Source organism: Mustela lutreola, chromosome 2, assembly GCF_030435805.1.
Source record: "Mustela lutreola isolate mMusLut2 chromosome 2, mMusLut2.pri, whole genome shotgun sequence".
NCBI lineage: Eukaryota > Metazoa > Chordata > Mammalia > Carnivora > Mustelidae > Mustela > Mustela lutreola.
Window position 1 is genome coordinate 3115817 of NC_081291.1, and position 22067 is coordinate 3137883.

The following is a 22067-nucleotide window of genomic DNA, read 5'->3' on the forward strand; positions in this document are numbered from 1 at the left end:
GGGTCCGGCTGGGGCAGCGTTGGGGGGGCTCCAGATGCGGGCTGCACTGCTGGGCGCTGGGTCTCCACTGGCAGCGGAAGGCCCGAGTGCTCACCCCGCCCACCTGTGCTCCCACCAGCAGCGCACGGGAGGGCCCCGAGCTGGACGTGCCTGGGAAGGAACGGCAGGAGCGCGCGAGGGGGCGGATGGACTCGGAGTCCCTGGATGAGGAGGACAGCTGAGCCCTGGCGGCCAGGCCTACCCGTCGCACATAGATGCCCCAGGCCTGCCCCGGCCCCCGCCCACCACCCGCGGAGCAGAGACCTGTTGGGGAAGCACCGTGCTGTCCCTTTGTATCTGTTCCCTGGGTTGTTTTTCTGCCTAACTTCTGTGATTTCCAACCAACATGAAATGACTATAAAGGGTTTTTTTAATGAAAGTCATTTTTATTGGCTCGGTTTTCTAGGGTTGTTGGTGCAGCTGTCCAGGGACAGAAGGTTTAAGCCACGAAGTCACCGTTCACAGCGAATGTGAACTCGGTTCTGCCCCTGCCCCTGCCCGGTGTGCGCCTGCAGGGCTGGCGGTGAAGGAGAGGGGAGGTGGGGGCTGTTTCAGAAGTAACGGAGGCTCAGGCGGAGGCTGCGGTCTGATCCTCTTGTGTGGGGCGGCCCAGGGCCCAGATACTCTCACGCGGCCTTGCTCCGCGTTCCTGTTCCTAGCTGGGCTGCACGTGAGACCTGGGTCCCCGGCTGCAGCCGTTCGGAGTGCTCAAGCCATTCAGGGTTCGGGGGGTGCTGTGGGCTAGCCGTTGTCCTTGATGTTCAGAGGGCGTTAACTATTGGGGGACAGGCCTTGTTCCTTGACCTTGGACAAGTGCCTCCCTCGGGGCTTCTCGTTCCTTACTTGTAAAGTGACCCCAGGCTCCTAGGCCTGGCACAGGGATTTGGATAGTGTGTGCAGTCCCGGGCCAGGCACCTGCATCAGTAGTGGTGTCCACTGTGTGTCCCCGCCCCGCCCTGGTCAGATGCCTCCATCTCAGCCAAGGCTGTGGTGGGTGTGGGACTTCAGAGCCTGGCGACCCTCTGTGTGGGCTGGCTGGGTTGAAGCTCCCGTGACCGCTCGGTTTGCACGAATGGCTGTGCGCCCAGCGCCTCTGCCTGGGGCAGAGACTGAGGAGGGACAGGCCCGAGGGGCTTCCTGACCCGTCACACAGGTCTCACCATGGCTGGGAGCCAACGGTGACCCTTTGGTGAAGGCTGGCGTCGCGTCCTTGGAACACCCCATTGTTTCTGAGAAGGGGCTGGTAGGGGGGTGCCTCAAGCCTTCCTTGAGGGAGGGCAGGAGCCCGATGAGGGGTTGTGGATGGGGTACAGGCTCCGGGAAGCAGGGGCTTGCTTGGCTGGGCTCCCTGCAGCTGGAGGACGGGGGGAGGCCCAGTGAAGGGGAGCCTCAGCTTCCCCACATGCCACCCACCTTGCGTGGCTGCCCTGGGCATTTAGGGACAGTGTGGCCAGGATGGAGGGGACCCTGCATGCATCCCAGCCCCTGTTCTCCAGCCCGGGGTGGGCGTGGGACCGTGTTGAGCACATTTTGTCATATAGCCCTCAGGGCCCCATCCCCCATGGGGGAGCCCTCTCACTTCTTCCTCAGCCCAGAGCCTTGAGGACCACAGAATATCAGCTCTGGGGGTGAGCTGAGGCCCAGTCCGGTCCCCCATCCGGGCCAGCACGCAGCTGTTGCGGCTGCTGCGGCATCACCCTCACAGCGCCCCTTGGCCGCACTGGATGTCAGCAGAGATGGTAGGAGCCTGCGCCAGGTGACGGTAGCATTCTGGTACCTTCCGGTACGTGGAACACGGTTTGCTGAGGGCCAGGTGTGTGCTTCTGGAGTGAGGACGGGGCTCTGGGAGCCCAGGGTGGAGGAGCAGCAGCTACACCGGTAGCTAAGGGACCAGGTTGGGGTGCCCCGAAGATAAAGGGGCGCCTAGTGGAGGCTGCTGAATGGAGAATCTTCTAGACCTAGGGGTGTTTCCACGTCTCTTCCTAATTGGAGGGCTTGCTTGAGACCATCAGGGGAAGGCCCTCTGTCAGCCGTCTGCGCAGCCCTGGGCACCTAGGCTAGGAGAAGGCCCAGTGGTGCTTGGGAAGAAAGGGTGGACGGCCTAGGCGGGGCCAGAGCTGGGTGCGTGGCATGGCCACCTCGGTACCTCCGTGGGTGCCAAGCGGCACCCACTGGCAGAGTCCAGACCTGAGGGGAGTTGGAGCTGGTTTGGGGCTGGGGAGGAGGCTCTACAGAGGGCTCTGTGGGCAGGAGGGACCTACAGCTGCTGCCCAGTGGGGTGCAGGGCAAAGGGCCCCACGAGCCAGCAGAGTGGCGGGCCATGCTGCACACTCTCCAGCATCTGCTCCAGCTCCCGCCATGCTTGGCGCACCGCCCCGCGGCTCTGGGCCAAGCGCTCTGCCGGCAGCTCTCCCACGGAACTGGCCGAGGAGACGAGGCCATAGAGCTCACAGAGGCCATGGCGCGCCTGCCCAACCTGCTGTTGGAGCTCAGAGGGGAGGCCCTGGAGGCTGGAGGCCAAGGTGCTGTAGGCCACGTGCAGCTGCTGGATGAGGCCGCAGGCCCTGGACAGAGCCCTGGAGTCCAGCACCTGCAGGGGAGGTAGGGGTGAGGTAAGCAGGGGTTGAAGGAGAAGAGCGGGGGCCGTGCCCCTTTCTTACATACCTCTTGGGGAACACCTTCCTCTACTCGGCAGCTCAGACCTTGGTCCCCCCGTGACTGGCCTTCTGGAGCCTGCTTGGCCTTCTCAATCTAGAAAGAGTCCAGCAGAGGAATTATGGCTTCTCAGCAGGATCCTTTGATACACTCTCCCCTGGGGACATTCCTGGGGCTGGCCCTGGAGACTTGGGTCTAGACCTTTCCATTGCATAGTGGGAAAGCCACAAGTTTAGAGCCAGCAATGGGCAATAGTCCCTATTCTCTTTGGGCTTGTCAGAGACCAAATAACAAACTCACTTCCCACCTCAAAACCCTCCCCTGGCTCCCCAGTGCCCTTTGGATAAAATCCAGCTCTTCACCATGGCCTACAACGTTCCTTGGGACTTCCCAGACCACGTCTCCTGCTGACACTTTGTCACACTCTGCTCTGGACATGCTGGCCTCATTTTGTCCTCTAACCACTTCTAGCATGCTGTTGCCTCAGGGCCTTTGCACATGCTGCCTGCTCAACCTGGAGCATGCTTCCTCTGGCCTTTCCTGTGGTGCCCATCCAGTCTCGGCTTTAGGTTGTCCTTCAGGTAAGGCCTTCCCCAGCCACCCAGTGCAGTGGCCCTAGTCCCTGCTTGTCAGATTTCATTACTCCCCAGGGGCACGTTAACTGTCAAGTTATCACAGATGTTTGCTTCTTTGCTGTTTATCTCTCCCCCGTTTGGAGATAAAGCTCTTTTGGCAGCTTTTCTTCCTTGACTGTTTGGTCCCCGGCACATAGGAGCCTCCCCAGCCCCACCACCAGTTAGTTGACCCATCTTCATTGGGTCAATGGCCCAGGTGTGGACTCCTAACTTATGGTCGCCCTCCTAGCACACCTTGCCATGACTCCTATCTGGGGCCCGCTAGTCACTTCCAGGTTCCCATATCCAAAACCAAACTCTCACTGTTCACTCCCAACCCACTCGGCATCCCCTGGGGTCCCCTGCTAAAAATCTCCCACACAGAGTGCCTGGCTGGCTCAGTTGGTGGAGCGTGTGGCTCTTGATCCTGGGGTTGTGGGTTCGAGCCCCATGTTGGGTGTAGATGCTACTTAAGTAAGATACTTTTAAAAACTTTTTAAAAAATCTCTGAGGTGCTTTAGGGTCCCTTTTTCTTGAGCCCCACATCTAGCCCGCCCACAGACCTTGGCAGCGCTGCTCTAGAGGCACATCTGGGACACGGGTGCCTCTCGCTGTCACTGACACTAGCCCTGAGGCCCCATCGTGTCATTTGCCAGGATTTTTGTGAAAACCTCACTGATCTCCCGGGACCAGCCTGTTCCCCCTTCAGTAGCCACAGTGACCCTCTAACAAAAACCTCTGTTGGGTCAGGCCAGTCCTCTGTCCCTGAGCGCTGGGTGGGGGCTGAGCACCATCCCTGGCCCAGCCCCCTTGAAGCCAGGAGCACCTTTGCTCGCAGTCATGATAGCTACAGATGCCCCCAGATGGCCCAGTGTCCCAGGGCCCTGATCATCCCTGTCTACACCTCACTGGATTGGACCAGTGGTCTTCAAACCTTGGCTCAGCAGAGCCCGGGACCCTGATTGAACACACAGCGGCGAGGGCACATCCCAGGGATCCCGACTGAGGCAGGATGCCCGGGCTCCTCACTGCACATGTAAGTGAGGCCAATGTATCCGAACACCTTAAACCTGTGACCTTGGGAGCCGGCAGGGGCCCAGAGCTGGGGGTCCCTCACCATCTGCATGCAGCCCAGCACCACCCCCGCCCCCCAGCATGAGTGGCAGCTGTCAGCGGTGCGGCCAGATCCCCGGCCACAGGGCCCTGCAAATCCTTGCAGTCTCTGCACATGGCTGAGGGAGCCTGGGGAGCTATTCTGAGGAAGGGGCCGTGGGGAGGGCAAGGCTCTCACCAACTCGAAGGACTCCTCCAGCTGGGCCAGCGCAGCCCGGGCCTGGAACTGGCCGTGCTGCAGGTGGCTCAGGGCATGCTCGAACGCCCGCTGCCGGAAGCCAGGAGCCAGGTCGCCCAGACGCACAAAGTAGCTGCCGCGGTCAGCCGTGAGCACCTTTGGCCCAGGTTCAGAGGCAGCAAGCTGAGCTGGAAAGGAAGACGGAATTCCTCAATCCGAGAGGTCCCTGGAGAATCCAGGGCTTGGGTTTTACAGAAATCCAGCCCCGCTGGGAGGTGGGCCCAGCCGTGCTGTTCTCACCTTGCTCCTTGGCATCCATGGGGCAGAAGATCTCCCCCAGCTCCCCCAGCTCGTCCCGCAGAGTCGCGAAGCTCAAGGCTCCTTCGTGTCCTGCATTCTCCCTGCCCAGGGGGGGCCCGTGGGTGCCTGTTGCCACAGCAGTGGCTTCCCTGGCAAGGTCCAGGCTGGCACAGAGAGTGTCCGGGGCGCAGGACAACCCAGCGGACAGAGCCTCCTGGGGTCTCAGGATGGCCTGTTCCCCGCTGTTGCCTGGGGCTCTGTAACTGGTGAGTCCACTCCAGACACTGTCCTGGGTACCGGGTAACCAATTCTGGACGGTTTGTACAGCCTCTTTGGCCACACTCCCTGCACCGGTGAGCCCAATGGACACTACATCTTTGGTGCCAGTCAGGATGGCCTCTGATGTGTCCATGCCAATGTGGACAGCTCCTTTGGCCACATTCATGGCATCAGTCACACCACTGCACATGGTGTCCTTGGTGCCCGTCAGGAGGGTCTTGGTGGTGTCCAGACCAGTCTGAACGGTGCCCTTGGCCACACCCAGTGCGCCTGTGAGCCCAGTAGATAGGGTGTCTTTGGTGCCAGTCAGGATGGCCTTTGAGGTGCCCAGACCTCCTTGGACAGCTCCTTTGGCCACATTCATGGCACCGGTCACGCCACTACACACGGTGTCCTTGGTGCCTGTGACGATGTTTTGGGTCGTATTGAGCCCAGTTTGCAGGGCTCCCTTGGCCATGTTCGCTGCCCCTGTCACTCCAGTGGACACTGCATCTTTGGTGCCCATGAGGACAGTCTTTGAGGTGTCCAGACCTCCTTGGACAGCTCCTTTGGCCACGTTCATGGCACTGGTCACCCCACTGCACACAGTGTCCTTGGTGCCTGTGACAATGTTTTGGGTTGTGTTGAGCCCAGTCTGGACGGTGCCCTTGGCCATATTGACTGCCCCAGTGAGCCCAGTGGACACTGTATCCTTGGTGCCAGTCAGGACGGTCTTGGTGGTGTCCATGCCAGTCTGGACAGCTCCTTTGGCCACATTCACGGCACCAGTCACCCCACTGCACACAGTGTCCTTGGTGCCTGTCAGGACAGTCTTGGTGGTGTTCAGACCAGTCTGGACGGTGCCCTTGGCCACATCCACTGCACCTGTGAGCCCTGTGGACACAGTGTCTTTGGTGCCAGTCAGGATGGCCTTTGATGTGTCCATGCCAGTCTGGACAGCTCCTTTGGCCATGTTCATGGCACCAGTCACCCCACTACACACGGTGTCCTTGGTGCCTGTGACGATGTTTTGGGTCGTATTGAGCCCAGTTTGCAGGGCTCCCTTGGCCATGTTTGCTGCCCCTGTCACCCCAGTGGACACTGCATCTTTGGTGCCCGTGAGGACGGTCTTTGAGGTGTCCAGACCTCCTTGAACAGCTCCTTTGGCCACGTTCATGGCACCGGTCATCCCACTGCACACGGTGTCCTTGGTGCCCGTGAGGACGGTCTTGGTGGTGTCCAGGCCAGTCTGGACAGTGCCCTTGGCCACACCCAGTGCACCTGTGAGCCCAGTAGATAGGGTGTCTTTGGTGCCAGTCAGGACAGTCTTTGAGGTGTCCAGGCCAGTCTGGATGGTGCCCTTGGCCATGTTGACTGCCCCAGTGAGCCCAGTGGACACTGCATCCTTGGTGCCAGTCAGGATGGCCTTTGATGTGTCCATGCCAGTCTGGACAGCTCCTTTGGCCACATTCATGGCACCGGTCATGCCACTACACACGGTGTCCTTGGTGCCTGTGAGGACAGTCTTGGTGGTGTCCAAGCCAGACTGGACAGCTCCCTTGGCCATGTTTGCTGCCCCTGTCACTCCAGTGGACACTGCATCTTTGGTGCCCATGAGGACGGTCTTTGAGGTGTCCAGACCTCCTTGGACAGCTCCTTTGGCCACGTTCATGGCACCGGTCATCCCACTGCACACGGTGTCCTTGGTGCCCGTGAGGACAGTCTTTGAGGTGTCCAGGCCAGTCTGGACGGTGCCCTTGGCCATATTGACTGCCCCAGTGAGCCCAGTGGACACTGTATCCTTGGTGCCAGTCAGGACGGTCTTGGTGGTGTCCATGCCAGTCTGGACAGCTCCTTTGGCCACATTCACGGCACCAGTCACCCCACTGCACACAGTGTCCTTGGTGCCTGTCAGGACAGTCTTGGTGGTGTTCAGACCAGTCTGGACGGTGCCCTTGGCCACATCCACTGCACCTGTGAGCCCTGTGGACACAGTGTCTTTGGTGCCAGTCAGGATGGCCTTTGATGTGTCCATGCCAGTCTGGACAGCTCCTTTGGCCATGTTCATGGCACCAGTCACCCCACTACACACGGTGTCCTTGGTGCCTGTGACGATGTTTTGGGTCGTATTGAGCCCAGTTTGCAGGGCTCCCTTGGCCATGTTTGCTGCCCCTGTCACCCCAGTGGACACTGCATCTTTGGTGCCCGTGAGGACGGTCTTTGAGGTGTCCAGACCTCCTTGGACGGCTCCTTTGGCCACGTTCATGGCACCGGTCATCCCACTGCACACGGTGTCCTTGGTGCCCGTGAGGACGGTCTTGGTGGTGTCCAGGCCAGTCTGGACAGTGCCCTTGGCCACACCCAGTGCACCTGTGAGCCCAGTAGATAGGGTGTCTTTGGTGCCAGTCAGGACAGTCTTTGAGGTGTCCAGGCCAGTCTGGATGGTGCCCTTGGCCATATTGACTGCCCCAGTGAGCCCAGTGGATACTGCATCCTTGGTGCCCGTGAGGACGGTCTTGGTGGTGTCCAACCCAGTCTGAATGGTGCCCTTGGCCATGTTCGCTGCCCCTGTGACCCCTGTGGACACTGCATCTTTGGTGCCTGTGAGGACAGTCTTTGAGGTGTCCAGACTTCCTTGGACAGCTCCTTTGGCCACATTCATGGCACTGGTCACCCCACTGCACACGGTGTCCTTGGTACCTGTCACAACAGTCTTGGTGGTGTCCAGGCCAGTCTGGACGGTGCCCTTGGCCATGTTGACTGCCCCAGTGAGCCCAGTGGACACTGTATCCTTGGTGCCCGTCAGGACGGTCTTGGTGGTGTCCATGCCAGTCTGGACAGCTCCTCTGGCCACATTCACGGCACCGGTCACACCACTGCAGACGGTGTCCTTGGTGCCCGTGAGGACGGTCTTGGTGGTATCCAGGCCAGTCTGGACAGTGCCCTTGGCTACATCCACTGCACCTGTGACCCCAGTGGCCACAGTCTCCTTGGTGCCCATGAGTGCAGACCGGGTCATATCTAGGCCTCCCTGCACCACACCTTTAGCTGTGTCCACCATGTTGGCCATCCCGGAGGAGATGGCACCCTTGGTCTTGGTCATCTTAGAGCACACCAGGTCCTTTGCCCCAGAGATCATCTGATAAGAAAGGACACATGTGGTCAGAAGGAGAGCTGGAGACACTACACCCCAGATTTCAGCCAAGCTGATCCTCTGTGTGCCTCAGGAGGGGGACTGTCCCCCAGAAAGCCTGCAGCTCACCTCCCGCCCTGACATACTCTCGTGCTGGTATCCAGCCTCTACCAGCCCTGTCCCAGTGCCAGACCATCCCCATCGTTGACGGCAGGTCCCTACAGCTCTGGAGCCCTTGCCAGAGTCCCCTGAACTTGGGCTCGGTGCCACTCACCGAATGACACCGTGTGTTCACCCTGCCTACTCTTTACTTTTGGCGGATTTCAAGCCTGGTTTCCCCATGAGTCTGGAGACCAAGTCGCTCATTAAACGGAACGTTTTCAAGTGAGAGAGGAGAACCAACATTTAGAAGAGTAATACTTGCTAAAGGACAGGGACAAGTGTTGGGGTTGAGTCATGGGACCCCATCAGTGATTTTCATCACTTCTGACCTCCCAAAGGGCGGTTTCACCAGTTAATTAAACTAACAAAGGGTGGTGACGGTCTCAGAGCGCCAGCACGCAGTTTAAGCACGACTGTGCTGGTTGTAACCTAGGGCTCCTGCACGGGGGTGTTTCCACCCTCCACGGGACACCGGGCAGTGTCTGCGGACATCTGGGCTTACCGGGACTCGGGGGAGAGGGTGCTCCTGGCGTCGAGTGCACCCCCTCCCCGTCATCGGGACAGCCTCCACCTGCCCAAGGTTCAGGTACTACCATACCACGCCTTGCTGTGTGACCTTTGGCAGGTTGCTTGCCTTCTCTGTGCTTCACCTGCCGTGTGGGTTACTCTGGCTCCCTTCCTCCTGGGGCCAGTCAACTCTGAAGCAGCGTGTGGAAAGCACTCAGCCCAAAGCATGACACGTGATGAGTTCCCATGTTTTCAGTCCCATGATGCGAGACCGAGCTGGGACGGGGTCGAGGGGGGCTCTCTGTCGATCTCGTGGAGCCTTGCCATGCCTGGCAAGAGGGCAGGACCGTGCCCATGTCACCGATGTGCCAACAGAAGCTCAGAAGGGAACCAGTGCCTGGAATCCCACAGCAGGACACACACAAGGGTCTGCCCACGGCTTGGCCTACGACAGCCCCTCAGAAGGCAGGAACCGAAACAGCCTGGGAGGGGCCCCAGAAGGAGGCGGAAGCCATCAGGCCCTGCCAGCACCTCTCACCTTATCCGGAGGCGGTGGCAGCTTCTCCCCGCGCTCCGTCGGGTCCAGATTGGTGGCTGCTGGGAGGACAGGAGCTGGTCAGGCGACCAGGAAGGGCGAGGGACGTGGGCTGGCATCAGCCACCCCAGTGCCCATTGCGTAATTGGTGGGCACAGCCTGAAAGGTCAGGAATGTCCCAGCTGCCCTGCCAGGGACAGCAAGAGATGACATCCGTGGCCACTGGTCTGGTGCCGTCACTGGTCCTGCCAGAGGTTCCCCTGACCTCCGGGGTCTCGGGCTCCTCTCTGGAGTTTTCCCTGCCTAGACACTCCCCAGAGGGGGACCTCAGGAAGAGGATTCAGGGCCCCGCCCCCCAACCCTGCCGCAGCTGGCAGCTGCCCATTGGGCCCGGGCATGTGGAGCAGAAGTCAGCTGCTCGGGGCTCTGGCCCAGAGTGAGGTCCGGTCCAGGCAGCCGCCCCAACCCCAGGCTCCCCTGCATCAGCCCCTCTGCATGCCCTGAGGCTGCGCAAACGGTGGAGGGCCCCCCCAGGCTGTGGGACCCCCCTGGAGGCCAGTGCCCTTTCTGGGAACGGGGAGGGGAAATCTTCAGTGAGCTCAGACCTGGGGAACACCCAGTGTCTGGTCCATGGTGCATCAGAAATGGGGTGGGAGGCAGGTGGGGGGCCAAGAAAGTATGGGACATCGCAGGGAGACAGGCTGTGTTCCCCTGCTACTGTGGGCCACTCACCTGCCGTCTTGATGCCTCAGTTTCCCCGTCTGGTGCTAAATGAGCATGCCGGCCTGGCATGTCTATTGAGATGATGCTGACACATGCGAACCACCCCCCAAATAGCCAAAATCCCTGTTAGGGGGTTTCTTCCTGGGGCGCACCCCCAGAGCCCCTGCCTCCATGGAGCCGTCCACTCACCCTCAGTCTGGGGCTGGGCAGAGGCACCTGTGGGGTCCGCGACGGGCCGGGCCTCTTTCGCTGAACTGTGGGCACCGGCCATCAGGTTCCGTGCAGAACTGAAGCCAGGCAGAGACCCGAAGAAGCTCCCCAGGGTCTATATGGGGCAAAAGGACAGGGCCAGGCCTTAGGGGCAGGGCAGGGAAAGCATCAGACAGCCTGGGGTTCCTGGGTCACCTCACTCTTGCTCCTGGGTGGCCCCAGGAAGGAGTCTTAGCCTCTCTGAGGCTCAGTTTCCTTGTCTGGTGAATGGGCAGGGTCAGCCTGCCTCCCATACAGAGGAGAGGTCATCCTCTGGGTCTCCAAAGACCTTTTCCTTTCATGGCCCCCATTTCACAGATGGGGAAACAGGCCCAGAGAGGGGCTCTGGCTGGCTCGAGATCACACAGTGAAGAAGGAGCTGAGGGTTGCTCGTGTCCCCTACTCCTGCCCTCGCCCTCCAGCTTGGGACAGCAGAGAAGCGTGGGTTCCACGGCTCTCGGAGCCTTGCCGCCCCACCTGGGAAGCCCCTGTGGACCCCAGTACGCGGAGGTCACCTTCTCAAGGCTCTGGGGGGGGGGTCCCGGGCCCTGGCAGGGATCTCCCCCTCCCATGCCTCCCCTTACCTTGCCCTTGGGTTTGGGAGGATCCCGGCCTCCTTTGTCGGGGGCAGACATGGTGATGATACCCTAAGCAGCTGGAAGGGGGCAGAGAGGGTGTGTGAAGAGGGGCCCCCAGGCAGCCCCCGACCACACCCCCAGCCCAGGCCCCACCCTGGCATTGCTCACCTGGAGTGAGTGAGGGCCCCTCGGAGCCACAGGAGGCGCGGCTGGCAGCCGGCTCTGCTCTCGGCTACCAGGCCTTATAGGGTCTGGGGCAGGCATGGCCCGGCCCGCAGAGGCAGGCAGCCAGCTGGGGGAGGGCCCTGGGCAGTCACGTGCAGCCTGCCCTGCCCAGCGTGGGCCGTGGGCCCAGCACCTTTCCCCTGCTATCAGCACCAGGCGGCTTCTGCCCACGGCCCCCACCCCCACTGGGTTGATGGATTTGGGGGCCATTCCATGCCCCCAGGGCACTACCTGCACGCTCATTGCTGCTCTGCTGGGACTCCTCAGCCAGTGAACACCCTGGGGCCTCTTTACCCTTCCAGACTCCTCACCATGGCCCACAAGGTCCTGTTGTCTCCCAGTCCTCACCTCCTCCAGCTCTCTGACCCCTGTGCATTCTGCTCCAGTGCACCGGATTCCTTGCTGTCCCTCCAACGCACCAGGCATGGGGCTTCCCCAGGACCTTTGCACATGCTTTCCTTCTACCCGAGGGCCCGTTTGCACAACACACAGCTCCCTCTCTCTCCTCCCTCAGGCCTGTTTTGTTCCCAGCAAGGTCTCCTGCAAATCAATTTATACCTGGTGCACACACAACATTTAATAAACATTTAGCTAAATGGGCCAACTCATAGGACAGTTCTGAGTGTGAAGTGTGGTCAAGCACGTGACCTGTTTACCCCAGTGCCTGGTACCCAGCAGGTACTCAACAAACACTAGCTTAGCATTGTCCAGGCAGAAAGAGAGGAACAGGGTCTCTCCTGGGCAGGGAGGGGATGTGTCAATCTCCAGGAGGGATTTCCCTTGATAAATTAGGGCCAAAATGCGGGTCCAGGGTCCAGGGTGCCAAAAGAGCCGGGGGATCTTGGGAGTGAGATCCAGGCCTGGTGGGCTTGGGACAACCCAGGGTGACTTCTTGGAGGAGGCATCCTCTGCCTGAGGCCACAGAGCCAGAAAGCGGGAGAGACAGGATTCGAATGTGGCCCCAGAGTCTATGCGCAGAGTGGGCTGTCTGTGCGTTGGTACAGAGGCCGGCAGACAAATGATGCCCTCCATGAGCTCAGTTTCCCCCTGACTGCTCCTGGGACAGGGGTCCCCGTTGTGTGCTGGTGGGGCAGGGAACAGACCCTATTGGTGGCTCTGGGCACTGAGCTGGGAGGCGGGAGGGTTCAGACACAGCCTGATGACCCCTAAGTCATCTCCTTGGAGCCATCGCTGTGTTTGCCAAACAGTTGGGGAACAAAATGGGGATGTCCCCCAAACTCTAACCTCCCTGCCAATCCTTCCCAAAGGTGGCAGGGGAGGAGGGAAACCTTGGGTGTGCTCCTCCCCTTCTCACAGGCTGCCACAGCACCGTGAGGGCAGAGAAACCCAGCCAAGATAATAAAAGTGATCACAAACATCCGAGTCACGTCCGGCCCTCCTCTGCCCAAAGTCCCCAGGGATCCCACCTCCCTGGAGGAAACCCTAGTCTTCCTCACGGCCCAGGCTCCCATCACCTCCCTGTCCCCCCCTTCTCCCTCTCTCCCCTCGACTCATTCTGCTCTAGACACACTGTTCCTTCAACACCCCGGGGCCAGTGCTGCCCCAGGGTCTTTGCACAAGCAGTGCCTCCTGCCCAGGATGCTTGTCAGTCTTTGCTCTGAGAGGTCTTCTTGGACCCCCTTCTCCTATTTAAAAATACACACCCTTCCTTCTACCCTCACAAGCAACCCCATCCTCCAACCCTTTTATATTTTTCATCATCTATACAACTAAGACATAATTTGCACATAGTTTGTTGTCTCTCCAGCTGCACTGTAAGGTCCCAGAGAGCAGGATTTTTACCTAGTTTGCCGCCTGCCTGGCACACAGCAGGTTCTCAACAGTATTTGCTTGCTGGCCGCACAGATGAATGAGCGAACAGCAGCTTCCGAACGTGAAGCGTGTCCTAGGACGGAGTATGGTCGCCTCGCTACTTTCATACCCACCCCACAGAGGAGAATCCAGGCTCACAGGAGGCAAGCAACTTGCCCACCCAGGCGTAGGCCAGGCTGAGATGCAAGCCCAGGGCCGTATCTACTGACCCACCCCTTTCCAAGGTTTCTCCTCAGTCCATTAGCTTTCCCTTCCCACTGGTCCTGCCACGCTGACTCCCCCACTGTCCCCCAGTGCCATGCGTTTGCCCGAGTCACTCCCTCTGCAAAACACCCTTCCCGTGTGCCACCCTGCCCATCCTCACCATGCCTCGCCCTCCAGGAGCCCCCAGCCTTGTGGGGGAAGAGAAGACAAGGTTGCCTGTGGCTCTCAGTCCGAGCGGAAGGGGGTTTAGAGTCTCAAGAAGGTGAGCTGTAGATTGTTGGAGCTATCCCACTGGGGTGGAGTGAGGGAAAGCTTCCTGGAGGAGGTGGCATTGGGGCTGGGGCTTGAAGATGGATGGGATGTGTCCAAGAGACGGGTGGTGGGGTGGGAGAGGACTCCAGGCACTGCCTGTGCACAGGCCTGGAGGTGGGGGGATTGCAGAGTTCGCTGGGAATGCGGCATGCCAGGGTAAGGAGTTTGGATAATTGGTTTGAGGGTGAGTGGGAGCCATGGACGTTCCTGACCAGGCGCGGGGAAGTTAGTCTGGCTAGTGGGAGGTAGTTCAGCCTCCCAGAGCCGCCCCTGGGCCAGGTCCTAGGGAAGCCAGAGGCCACCCTGACCTCACCACATTACACTGTGGTTTCCTAACACCCCGCCCAGCCACAGGGGAGTCTGAGGGGCAGCCAAGAATTCGGTCAAAGGATGGGAAGGCCCCCAAGAGACTGGCCCGTGGCCCTTCCCCTACCTCTGTCTGCCCCATTCTGACCAGTGCAGCTGGAAAAATCACAGCAAGTTCAACACCCCTCGGTCTAGGGAGGTTGGCATAGGACGGGCTGCCCTGTCTGACTTCTTTCCCCCTCTGATCCCGTTCTCTGCAGTTGCTAAGAAATTCATTTATACTAAAGTGTGAATAGCTTCCATTCCAGGAAGCTACATCTGGGTGCCTAACCATGTGGGCCGGGTGATAGAGGTGGGACTCGACAAGTTGTCAAGCTGGTCAGAGAGGCATTCTCACGCTTTCAAATCTCGAACCTTTGCTTGTACCATGCAGTCACACACCTGAGGTCCCCGGCACTCTGAAACTAAGACCCACCCTGGCCTGAACAGGGGCCACAGGCCTTTGAACAACACAAAGCACCTTTATTCCGGAGCACAAAACCCCAAAGGGCAAAGCAAGTGGGTCTGCAGGTCCAGCGGATACAGCTGGCTATCTTCCGGGACCCCCCAGTCCAGGGTGTACAAGGTGGTGGGGGAGGAGGGTGCTCCCTTTTCAAAACCCCAAGTAGAAGCCATTGGGCAAAACGTGTGCTTCTATGGGGAGTTTTGATCGGTTTCTGGGGTTCAGGGACAGGGCCACTGACAGATGAACCCAGCCGGGGGCTAGTGGGACCTGAATTGGGTTCCAGTCCCATATGCTCAAGGGAAGGATTGGAGAGGGCCTGAGATCAGTGCAGCTGGTCTAAGATGGCGACTTCAGCCCCTCCACTCCCACCCTGCACCCAGGCCGAGGCCACCGCATGGGCTGTTATTGCGCACACACGGCCACTAGGGGGCAGCAGGGATCTCGGATAGAAGCGGGCTTCCTGCTTGCTGCCCCGCGGCCCCGCGGCCGCCTCTGGTCAGAAGTCCAGCTCTGGCATCAGGGTGTGCTTGGGGGGCCTGGGGGGCACGGGTTCCTCCTTGGGAATGTCCTCTGGGAGGGCTGGCCCGTCCCCGTGCTCGGCCTCCCAGGCTCTCTGCTGGGCCGGCCAGTCCAGGTGAGCCCAGCGGGGGTCGGGGCCCCCCACGACCTCGTCCACCAGAACCTCCAGGTCGGGCGGCGGCGCAGACCGCTCCAGGAGGATGGGCGCAAAAGGCCCCACCAGCCAGGGCAGTGGCACGGCCTGCACCACCAGCTCCAGCAGCTCATCCACACAGGCGTGGGCCCGGGCCACACTGCCCTGGCCCTCGGCCAGGGCAGCGGCCGGCACGTCCCGGAAGCAGCGGGCGTCGGCGAAGGCGGACTGCAGGGCGTCCACACTGCGCCGCACCTCGGCCACCTTCTCCTGGGCGCCCGGGGGCAGGCCCCGCACGCTGCTCTCCAGCGCGTCCACTGTGCCCTGCAGCTCCCGCATCAGACTTCGGGACAGCACCAGCGTCTCCAGCTCTGCCTGTTGGGGGAAGGGAGGGGCCTCAGGGTACCAGATGGCCGCCCACCCAGACCAGCCCCTGCCTCAGTTTCTCCATGCACCCTCCAAACAGCGGAGCTCAACACTTGGTTGGAGAGAGCTGGAGTCTGGCCCCTGGCGCCCCGGGCAGATCCAGAACACACCCCCACACACTCCCCCTGCTGATCCTCTCCCTCCCACCCTACCTGGCTGCGGCGTCGGCCATTCTCTGGGGAGCGCTGGCTCCAGTCCTCCCAAAGCTCATGCACCTTCCCAGGCTGGGCCGGGGCAGTGGGTGTCACACCGCACTGCATGAGGTTGATCTGAGGGGACCGGGATAGTGGTCAGAGCTGGACCATTTGGGGGCTCAGGGGAGCCAGCATCCTAGCCTGGATCTGGTCTCGATAAACATCTAGAGAACATCTTCTTCCCTGCAACCTTCCCCCACCTGCTGATCCAACCTGGCCCACCTGCCCGCTCTCTCCTCTGCTCTTGGTCAGACCCTGAGACCTGTGGGTCCCCTAAAACTCAGGCTCACTTTGCCTGTGCTGCTCCCTCTGCTGGCGATGCACTTCCCTCCACTCCATGCCCCTGCCTGGTTCGCTCCAGTTTAAGTTTCAGTGTAGATGACTCCCCCTCCAGGAAGTCTTCCCTCCTGCCCTCCTGGCTGGGCCCTGATCCCCCTACTGGACCCCCACTGTGTCTTCGGCACCCGGGACAGGGCAGGCTCTAGGAGATAAATAGAAATAAAGTGTGGTCCATCTGCACTCTGGAATATGATTCAGCCTTGAAAAGGAAGGGCATTTTCACCCCTGCTACAACCTGGATGGACCCTGAGGACGTTGTGCTCAGAGATAAACCGTCTCAGGGGCTCATAGGCGCCCTCTGGTGGGTGCTGTGGGGAGGTCAGAGTGGAGTCCTTGGTGGGGCTGGGGGTGGGCTGGCCCTGGGCGAGAGAAGAGGAGGGGGAGCTATGGGCAGAGCTGGGGTACTGGCTGGTGTGCGGGATGTGGGATCGGAGGAGAAGAGGGGAGTCGGGGCTTGCTCCGGTGTTGACCTGAGTCCTGGAAGCACGGAGGTTGAGAGGCAGCAGGAGGAAGAAGTTAGGGGCGTCTGAACTTATCCAGCTCAGTTAAACGGGAGCTGCCATGGTCCTTTGGAGCAGGGGGGGATGGACAGTGAGGGAAGAGGCGAGAACCTACAGGTTGAGGAGGGCTGGGATTGGTGGCAGGAAAGCAAGGGAAGGGGAACTTTTTCTCACTCCTGAACTACCCTAACTGCCTGTAAATTCCAGCTCTTGCTCCCCCCCCCACTGGACGAAACCCCTTCCCGTCTCCCCAGGCTCAGCCTTGACCCCTCCCTGAGCTGCCCCAGCCCTGAACACACACAGCGGGAGGCAGCCGAGCTCGGCTGTGCCTCTCCCTTCAGACCAGCTCAGGACCAGGTCCTCAGCCGGCACTCGGTCCATGCCTACGGGCCTGCATCGTGGCGGGGGTGTGGACAGAGGGCTCTCACCAGCTCCAGCGTCTCCTGCAGCTTGGCCAGTGTGTCCTGGGCATGGTGTTTCTTCTGCCTCAGTTTCCCCAGGGAGTGCTCATAAGCCAGGTGGCGGAGCCGCGTGGACAGGGAGCCCAGACGTACGAAGTAGCCCTGGTGTTTCCTCTGCTCCTCCACAGACCCCACTTCCGGGCCCTCAGCCTCGGCCGCCAGGGCCGCTGGGGGATGGGACGGGGGAGGGGGTCAGCATGGCCACCCCACCATATCTGCTCACTCTCCTTCTGGGTGGACAAGCCCACGGACTCCCTAATTTCTCATTTCCTTTACCAGTATCAACTCAACCTTCCCCGGACCCTAGGACCTAGGCACTGCTATTAGCCCCATTTACAGATGAGGAACACTGAGGCAAAGGGAAATACGTCCCACGGCACGCCAAGAGGCAGATCCGGGATTCCAACCCAGGCGCTCTTAACCCCTCGACTGAACGGTCAGTGAGGGATATCCTGCAGGTGCTTGGCATACAGTAGGTGCCTCATAAATGACTCGCAGCCTTCCTGCAGACGAGGGAGTGCCTTGACACACTTTTCCCGGGCCCTAAAGCAGGGGCTGGGAGGTCAGATCGTCTCTGGGGTCAGAGGCAGGTGGTAGAAAGTTGGAGAATGGTGCTTTTTGTTTTGTTTTGTAAGATTTTATTTTTTGAGTCCTATTTACCCCCAATTTGGGACTCAAGCTCACAACCCTCAAGTCTCTGAGCCCCGTAGACTCTTAGGGTCTGTGTGGTCTGATTTCTAGCAGAATGTGGGTCGGGGGGCCATGGATGGGGATGCGGACGTCAGGCCTGGGCTCAGCTCAGTGTTTCCTGCTGAACGGCTGTGTGGCCCTGCCCAAGTCCCAGACTTCTGGGATCCGTCCCCACCAGGATGCGGACTGAGCAGAAGGATTCAGCGGCAGGGCAGGGCAGGAGGGTGGCGGCCTCACCGAGCTCGTCCTCAGTCATGGGCAGGAAGTGGTCCACCAGCTCCTCTGACTTGCCCAGCACGACGTCCACGGCGTGGCTCATGGAGCGCTTTAGGTCCACGCTCCAGCGGCGGCCCTGCCGGGCCAGGCCCACCATGCCCGTCACACCACTGGCTACCGTATCCTTGGCCGAGGTCACCACCTGGTGGGAGGGGGCTCCTTCTAGATTTTTTTTTTTTTTTTTTTAAAGATTTTATTTATTTATTTGACAGAGAGAAATCACAAGTAGATGGAGAGGCAGGCAGAGAGAGAGAGGGAAGCAGGCTCTCCGCTGAGCAGAGAGCCCGATGCGGGACTCGATCCCAGGACTCTGAGATCATGACCTGAGCCGAAGGCAGCGGCTTAACCCACTGAGCCACCCAGGCGCCCTCCTTCTAGATTTTGACTTCCTTCTCTCAGCCCAGCTCCCTGGGGCTCGGTATCAAGGGGTCCCTGGCCCCTCCTGGCCCTGGGCCTCGATTTCCCTTCTATAAGACGGAGGCAAAGAAAAGTTCTCCCGCACGGGGTTGTTGAGGGGATGACGGGCCCCAGCCTGCTAGACTCGGGTGCAGATTATTTTCGTCTGGCTGGTGTTTTTTTTTTTTGAGTTGGGCCCAAACCTGACTCAGCCGCCCTGTCTGGCCGGCCCAGGTGTCCAGGCTGGTCCCGGGGAGGCTGCGCTGCTCCCTCCCACCCCCACCCCTCCCTGGGTCCCCACCGACCGTCTCGGAAGGTTGCTGGAGAAAGGGCAGCTTCTCTTCCAGCTTGTCTAGACCCCGGCAGGCGAGGTGGTTCACTGTGGCCACTGGAGGGGAGAGGCAGTGAGTGAGGGCAAGAGGAGCAGGGGGAGGTAGGGGGAGGCCTGGGCCACCCCGCGAGGGGCTGGGGACCCTGAGGGTGGGGGTGGGGCACCAGGCTGGACCCCACCACTTCTACTGTCTTCCCAGCCTCAGCCCTGCCACCGGGCTGCCACCGGTGCCAAGGTGACTCCCCGTTCGTGCCCGGCTCAGATGCCCCAGCGAGCAGGCTCAAGGTCACCCAAACTGGCCGAGGAGGAGAAGGCGGGGAAGGCCCTGAGCTGGGACCCTCCGGTGACCCCCTTCCTTGGTCAGATGTGAAGTCAAGGCCTTCGATCCACCCCCACCCCTGTGCCAGGCTGGACTCAGGAGCTGGTCCCAGGAGTCCAGGGATATGTGGGGCTCGGGACACGCAGGGGCAGCGACAGAGAGGAAGACGGGGAGGGAGGTGGACAGGCAAAGGGACCTGGGGTGTGTCAGGCCACTCAACCAGGGAGGACATCAAGACACACAGGAAGGGGACAGAAAGAGGGCGGCCCAGATAAACAGCCAAGAACGGAGGTCCAGGAGATCCAACCACAGAGGGACAACCTACAGAGCAATGCAGGTGGAATCAGGGGTGGGAGTGGGGGCAGGCGGGGTGTGGGAGGTGGCACCGGCAGGGCTGGGGGAGGGTGAGACGTGTGGGTGGGGGCACAGACAGGTGGACGGGCTAAACGGCACTCTCACGGAGGTCCCAGCTCAGCAGGTGCCCTCCAGAGCCTTCATGCGGATGGAGCAGGAGTGAGGGGACAGCTGGGACATACTGCAGGACCCAGGGTCTTGGGTGGCGGGACCCAGGGTCTTGGGGGGTTGGGGGCGGGGTGGGACTCACGCTGGGGCTGCAGGTGGCTGAGCAGCGGCTGGGCGTGGTCCAGGGCGAGGGTGGTCAGGCCGCACATGCAGTGCTCGGCCAGGCGGCAGGCAGAGCCCAGCAGCGGGTGCCTGTCCTTGGCCGCGCTGTAAGCATCGAAGACAGCGGAGCACGTGGTCCTGACCAGCGGCAGGGCCACCACGCGCTGCACCACGTTCTGCGGGAAGAGGTGGCGTCAGAGGGGCCCCGATGGGGTGGGGCGGGGGTGGGGGTGTGTGGGGAGCTCAGTCACACCTCAGTCCACACATCCCCTCTCTGGGCCAGGATGACCACGTGGGCGGGAGGGTTGGGGGGACTGCGCAGGAAACCTGGGGCTTCAGCCTCCCCATCTGTTAAATGGGTTTCTAGGGCTGCAAGATTCATAGGCGTGAAGTGCTGGGAGCGGGGTCGATGCAGAGTCTTGGGCAGAGACCCCGGGGGTGGGGGAGGGAGAGACACTCCCCACTCCCGGCACCACTGTGCCCCTCTGGGAAATGAGTAGGCTGTGCCACCCCCCCCCCCCGCCATGGTCCAGAGGGGGTCCCTGGTCTGAAACTGTCCCAGAAGGGATATCCCCCCACTCTGGCCTGTGCCCCTCTTCCGTGGGCAGGGCAGCCCCGCACCTGCTGGTTCTGTTCCCACAAGCTGGTTCGGGGGGCCTGGGCAGCCTCATCTTCTGACATGCCTGCTGCGAACACCCTGCGGGGCGGGACAGGGTGAGAGGGGCCTCTACACACCAGCCCCCCTGGGTCCTGCCCAGGCCTTGGGTTCTGTCCCGCTGGGCTTGGTGACTTGGGCAAGTATTGTTCTCTCCTGCGACCTCAGTCTCCTCAAAATAGGGTAATGATGGGGCACCCGCGTGGTTCAGTCCGTAGAGCACCCGACTCCTGGTTTCAGCTCAGGTCGTGATCTCAGGGTCGTGAGGCCTGTGCTGGGCTCTGCGCTCAGCGGCGGGTCTGCTTGAGATTTTTCTCCCTCTCCATCTACCCCTCCCCTGCTTGCACACCCACACACTCTCTCTCTCAAATAAATAAGTAAATCTTAAAAAACAAACAAACAAAAAAACTAGGGTAATGGTTGTAGCTACCTCACAGTGTCATGAGGGACATGGACAATGTGACAGTGCATGCACAGGGCCCTGCACACAGCAGGTGCACACTAGAGAGCTCTGGCAAGGTGGGGACACTGTAGTGATTCAAAGCATGGGCTCTGGAGAGAGAAAGACCTGGATTCAAATCTTGCCATTACTTGCTGTGTGACTTGGGGCAAGTGCCTTCACCTCTCTGAGCTGTTTCCCCTTCTGCAAAGGAGAGGAGGTGCCTGCCGTCCCTCCCCACCCCCAACTCACCCTTCCCCGACAGAACTGCATACGCAGCCTCTGGCAGGGGTGGAGGGGGCAGCTGCAGAATCCCAGTAAGTCCACAGACTGACAGGGAAACTGAGGCGGCCAGCAGGTCCGTGGTGTTTCCAAAGCCACTCATCTAAGCGGACTCCATAGTCCGCTTAGAGCGGGGAGTTCGACCTGAGGCTCCTGCTCGCAGTTCTTCCTTTATCTCCACTCTGTGCCCTCAGAGCCCTGGTCCCCACCCAACTGGGTCCTGAGCTTCAGCCAACTGGGCCAAGGGTCTCGGCCACCTGCTCCGCCCATCATCCCCCTCCTTCTCACGCCGCTCGATCCTCTCCCGCCCATCTGATCTGGAGCCCCCAAATCTGCGGGGCTCTCCTGGACACCCTCCGCGTGGCACTCACCTGGGCGCGTGCAGCCACAGCCTCCAAGTGCCCCTGCGGACCCCAGACTCTGGCTCCAGTCTCCGCCCACCGCTGGCCCCTCCCGCCTTATAGCGGCTCGGGGGGCGGACCTTCTGGGACTGACCAATGGGGAGGGGCCGGGCGGAGGCGTGTCTCGGGGGCGGGGCTCCAGCCTACCCTCCCCACCCTGCACGCTTCCCTGGGGCTCTGTCCGGGTCGGGGTCGGAGTCGGGGTTGGGGCCGGAGTTGGGGTCGGGGCGGGGGTGGGGGGAAGTAGGGGGCGCTCCGCAGTTGTCATAGTAACTTGAGGACGCTGGATGCCCCAGAATTGAGCTACTTTCCTTGGCCAGTTTTGGCCACCTGTCACCCTGCTGTTGCCGCAGATACCTCTGGAGGACGATCCTGCAGCTCCCACCGCCTCCCAGAGGAGTGACCTTAGGCAAGTCCTCAAGGTCCTTCTGGTTATTTAAAAAAATCTGCCATTTAACTTGGCCAGGAATCCCGGCCGGCCCATTCCCTTGGTCCCCATTTTACAGATGAGCAAAGTGAAGGATCCAATTCAAACCCCACTCGGCCAGACTCCAGGCTCCTCCCTGGCATTCATCATCATGCCTGGAATGACCACCAATGTGACCATGACCATTCTTCCAGGGACCCTGTCCTCAGACACCCAGGGGTCCCCC

The 22067-nt window shown here is 60.7% G+C and overlaps 3 protein-coding genes across 8 annotated transcripts in view; 1 reads left to right on the forward strand and 2 right to left on the reverse strand.

The window, feature by feature from the left end:
- The window catches only part of HDGFL2 (HDGF like 2), a 28752-nt gene extending 28334 nt beyond the window's left edge, over positions 1 to 418 (forward strand). For 2 of the 3 annotated variants that reach the window (XM_059159529.1, XM_059159532.1), the window contains exon 16: positions 122 to 418. In XM_059159529.1, the coding sequence (XP_059015512.1) occupies positions 122 to 221 (100 nt within the window). In that variant the 3' untranslated portion in view covers positions 222 to 418. Of the gene's footprint in view, positions 1 to 118 lie in introns of all 3 variants that reach the window. The other variant, XM_059159530.1, reaches the window with a different exon arrangement.
- On the reverse strand, positions 392 to 11320 carry PLIN4 (perilipin 4). Of its 3 annotated transcripts, none has more exons than XM_059159522.1 (8): positions 11213 to 11320; positions 11051 to 11121; positions 10407 to 10542; positions 9498 to 9553; positions 4900 to 8296; positions 4600 to 4787; positions 2704 to 2790; positions 392 to 2629 (listed from the first exon to the last, which is right to left on the reverse strand). In XM_059159522.1, the coding sequence occupies exons 2-8, from the start codon at positions 11099 to 11101 to the stop codon at positions 2297 to 2299; spliced, it is 4248 nt and encodes a 1415-aa protein (XP_059015505.1). In that variant the 5' UTR covers positions 11102 to 11121; positions 11213 to 11320; the 3' UTR covers positions 392 to 2296. The 3 variants fall into 3 exon arrangements, with proteins under 3 accessions (XP_059015505.1, XP_059015503.1, XP_059015504.1); XM_059159520.1 differs by having other exon boundaries at positions 9498 to 9556; XM_059159521.1 differs by lacking the exon at positions 11213 to 11320 and having other exon boundaries at positions 9498 to 9556; positions 11051 to 11206.
- A 3105-nt stretch (positions 11321 to 14425) lies between these two features.
- PLIN5 (perilipin 5) lies at positions 14426 to 21490 on the reverse strand. Of its 2 annotated transcripts, none has more exons than XM_059159534.1 (8): positions 21385 to 21490; positions 20259 to 20334; positions 19618 to 19813; positions 18669 to 18751; positions 17929 to 18109; positions 16969 to 17168; positions 15660 to 15776; positions 14426 to 15456 (listed from the first exon to the last, which is right to left on the reverse strand). In XM_059159534.1, exons 2-8 carry the CDS (start codon positions 20316 to 20318, stop codon positions 14926 to 14928), a joined length of 1368 nt encoding a protein of 455 aa, XP_059015517.1. In that variant the 5' UTR covers positions 20319 to 20334; positions 21385 to 21490; the 3' UTR covers positions 14426 to 14925. The 2 variants fall into 2 exon arrangements, with proteins under 2 accessions (XP_059015517.1, XP_059015518.1); XM_059159535.1 differs by lacking the exon at positions 21385 to 21490 and adding an exon at positions 20984 to 21183.
- Positions 21491 to 22067: the final 577 nt, after the last annotated feature.

Excerpts from the sequence above, each read along its gene's own strand:
- PLIN4 (XM_059159520.1), bottom strand. The coding sequence starts at position 11,101 with ATGTCTGCCCCCGACAAAGGAGGCCGGGATCCTCCCAAACCCAAGGGC. Across the intron at positions 10,543-11,050 it reads CTCCCAAACCCAAGGGCAAG|ACCCTGGGGAGCTTCTTCGG; the intron begins GTAAGGGGAGGC and ends TGCCCCATATAG. Across the intron at positions 4,788-4,899 it reads CATGGATGCCAAGGAGCAAG|CTCAGCTTGCTGCCTCTGAA; the intron begins GTGAGAACAGCA and ends CTTCCTTTCCAG.
- PLIN5 (XM_059159534.1), bottom strand. The coding sequence starts at position 20,318 with ATGTCAGAAGATGAGGCTGCCCAGGCCCCCCGAACCAGCTTGTGGGAA. Across the intron at positions 19,814-20,258 it reads TGTGGGAACAGAACCAGCAG|AACGTGGTGCAGCGCGTGGT; the intron begins GTGCGGGGCTGC and ends CTCTTCCCGCAG. Across the intron at positions 17,169-17,928 it reads CATGACTGAGGACGAGCTCG|CGGCCCTGGCGGCCGAGGCT; the intron begins GTGAGGCCGCCA and ends CCCATCCCCCAG.